Source organism: Gadus macrocephalus, chromosome 4, assembly GCF_031168955.1.
Source record: "Gadus macrocephalus chromosome 4, ASM3116895v1".
In the NCBI taxonomy this organism is placed as follows: domain Eukaryota; kingdom Metazoa; phylum Chordata; class Actinopteri; order Gadiformes; family Gadidae; genus Gadus; species Gadus macrocephalus.
This window is the reverse complement of record NC_082385.1, coordinates 6,443,007-6,445,506: the sequence shown is the minus strand read 5'-3', so window position 1 is coordinate 6,445,506 and position 2,500 is coordinate 6,443,007. Positions and strand designations below refer to the sequence as shown.

Sequence of the window (2,500 nt, the reverse complement as noted above, 5' to 3'; positions counted from 1 at the left end):
GGATGTGCCCGAGTCTGGAGGTGGTTTGGGAAGTATCAGACGAATCCTAAATATTAAGTCTATATTGGTATGGGAGGGATGGTAAATAAGCCACGCCTTTAGGGGTCTGAGTTACCCAGGTGAATCTTGAGTCTGTATTGGTATGGGCGGAATGGTGAAGAAGCCATGCCTACAGGGTTTGATTTACCCACGTAAATCCTCAATCTATATTGGCATGGGAGGAGTGGTAATGATGCCATGCCTAGAGGCTCTGACTTATCTCAGACCCATAAAACCTTTTTTGGTGTTGTGTTGACCACTCCATGTGTATCAGCAGAAACTAGTCAGAACTGGTGTTAGCACAAAAAAAAAAGTCTTCCAGTTGATGTACTAATGTTAGCTTTTCTGTTGCACGGTGTAATAAAGCATAAAAGGAATTAATTTAATCCTGGGTGAAAGTCTTTCCTTATGTGAAAGTTTTTCCTTTATGTGAAAGAGTTACATCCTCTTTCTGTTTGTTGGTTCCGTTGTCGGTCTGGTTGTTGGTTGTGATGTTTGGTGTTGTTAGGAGGGGGGGGGGGGGGGGGGGGATTTGTCGGTCTACTGCACATTAGGTGTAATAAACCTAACAAGCCTCTCTAACCGGATCAACGTAATGGGGGCTTCTAAATCGCTGGTAATTGCGCCGCAGATTTAACTCATTAGCGACTTTTTTTCTTGAAACAAGGAGAGCTTAGAGGAGCTGAAGCTGGTGGTGGGCGACTCCTTCGAGACATCGCCTCGCTGCAGGACTGCCACTTCCAACAGCGGGACTCTGTGCAGACCCTGGGTGAGACTTCCTCCAGTGGTTTTTCTCCCCGGGAGAAACAATCCCAATCTGTGTTTATTGTGGCTGCAGCGTGAGAAAAAAACGTGTTCTGCGGTACACACTCAAAAGATCGGCGCGTTTAAAAAGTTTGAGTGGGAGAACAGAGAACCTCTTTTTTTTGCTTTTCCCAGGGGTCAACACAAAGCAGCTCGCCAATTCAGATGTTGGACTTGACCAAGGTGATAAACGAGCTGAAAGACGTCCTGATTCAGCAGGTGAGTACAGGCCCGTGACCACACCCGGCCAGGCCATCGCCAGGCTCATGACCCCCCCTCTGACCTCTCTGAAGGCTGGTTGGAATGCAGACCTAAACCTTGTGCATTGTGTGGTGTATGTGTGACCTTTCTCCCAGGTTAAAGAGACTTCATTCCTCCGAACACCATCTCTGAATGCCAGGCCTGTGGTAAGAAAGGCTGATTTATCATTGCATTATGAACTGAAAGAAATGTCCTGATGATAAGTACCGGCCATAGTTTAAATGTTGTTTGGGACAAACTTCGACACGCGAAAGTATGTCTTTTTAACATAGCGACGGAATTGATAATCCTTTGTATTTCCACGGTGTTAAATCAATAAAATAAAATGAAATAATTTGCTCCGGTATCAATAAAGTCATCTGTGTCGGTATCTGTGTCTGTATCTTTTTGTCTGTAAGGGCTCGGGGGAACTGAAGTCGTCGTCCCCGTAAAGCCAAAGTGTGCAGCAGGCGTGTGTTTCCGTGACGATATGTGCTTTGAGACGGCGGACGGCGTGGAGTGTGGACCCTGCCCAGACGGATTCACCGGAGATGGCTTCAGCTGTGATGATGTGATGAGGTCATGCTGCAGGATGTGTGCTGATGTGTGTGTTGATGTGTCTGTGTGTGTGTGTGTGTGTGTTTATGTGTGTGTAGACAATTATGTGTGTGTTTGTGTGTGTGTCTGTGTGTGTGTGTGTTATGTGTGTGTGGACATGCGTGTGTGTTTTTGTGTGTGTGTGTGTGTGTGTGTGTGTGTGTGTGGTGTGTGTGTGCGTGTGTGTGTGTGTGTGTGTGTGTGTGAATGTGGACATGCATGTGTGTGTGTGGACATGCATGTCTGTGTGTGTGTGTGTGTGTGTGTGTGTGTGGTGTGTGTGTGTGTTTGTGTGTATGTGTTGTCTGTGCAGACATGCATTTCTGCGTATTTGTATGTGCATGTGTGTGTGTGTGTGTGTGTGTGTGTGTGTGTGTGCGCGTGCGCGCGCTTCATTCCTGGTCCGCCCAATATCTCTCTGGAGGTGGGGATCTCAAGTGCATAATTGGCCAACACAAACTCAGCCAGCAGTAATAAACCGTAGGAAAGCGTCCGTAAAGGTTTCAGATCAACACCTTGCACAACGTCCATTCAAGAAATACAATCTCCCTCGGGACAGCTCCATCACTCCCACAAATGAGATTTCATCTATAACATTACTGCTATAACATAGTACGACGGCTCTGTCCCGGATTAGTTATTACCTAACCGCTTCGGCCCCATTCATCTCCCATGGGAGCAGCAAAGAAACGATTCGACCACAAAGGGCTTACGATAGGGCATAGCCCCCCCCCCCCCCCCCCCCCCCCCCCCCCCCCGACGTAAACGAAAAGGTCAAAACGCATAGCCCTGAGAGAGCCGCTCTGCTCCGGTGTGTTTC

At 47.7% G+C, this 2,500-nt stretch overlaps 1 protein-coding gene across 1 annotated transcript in view; it reads left to right on the top strand.

Annotated features, from left to right (window-relative positions):
• Positions 1 to 2,500, top strand: part of LOC132455760 (thrombospondin-4-B-like) — a 17,315-nt gene that overhangs the window by 4,846 nt on the left and 9,969 nt on the right. The window contains 7 exon segments of the mRNA XM_060049720.1: positions 707 to 749; positions 752 to 808; positions 979 to 1,004; positions 1,006 to 1,062; positions 1,200 to 1,218; positions 1,221 to 1,250; positions 1,503 to 1,818. Coding sequence (XP_059905703.1) covers positions 707 to 749; positions 752 to 808; positions 979 to 1,004; positions 1,006 to 1,062; positions 1,200 to 1,218; positions 1,221 to 1,250; positions 1,503 to 1,818 — 548 coding nt within the window.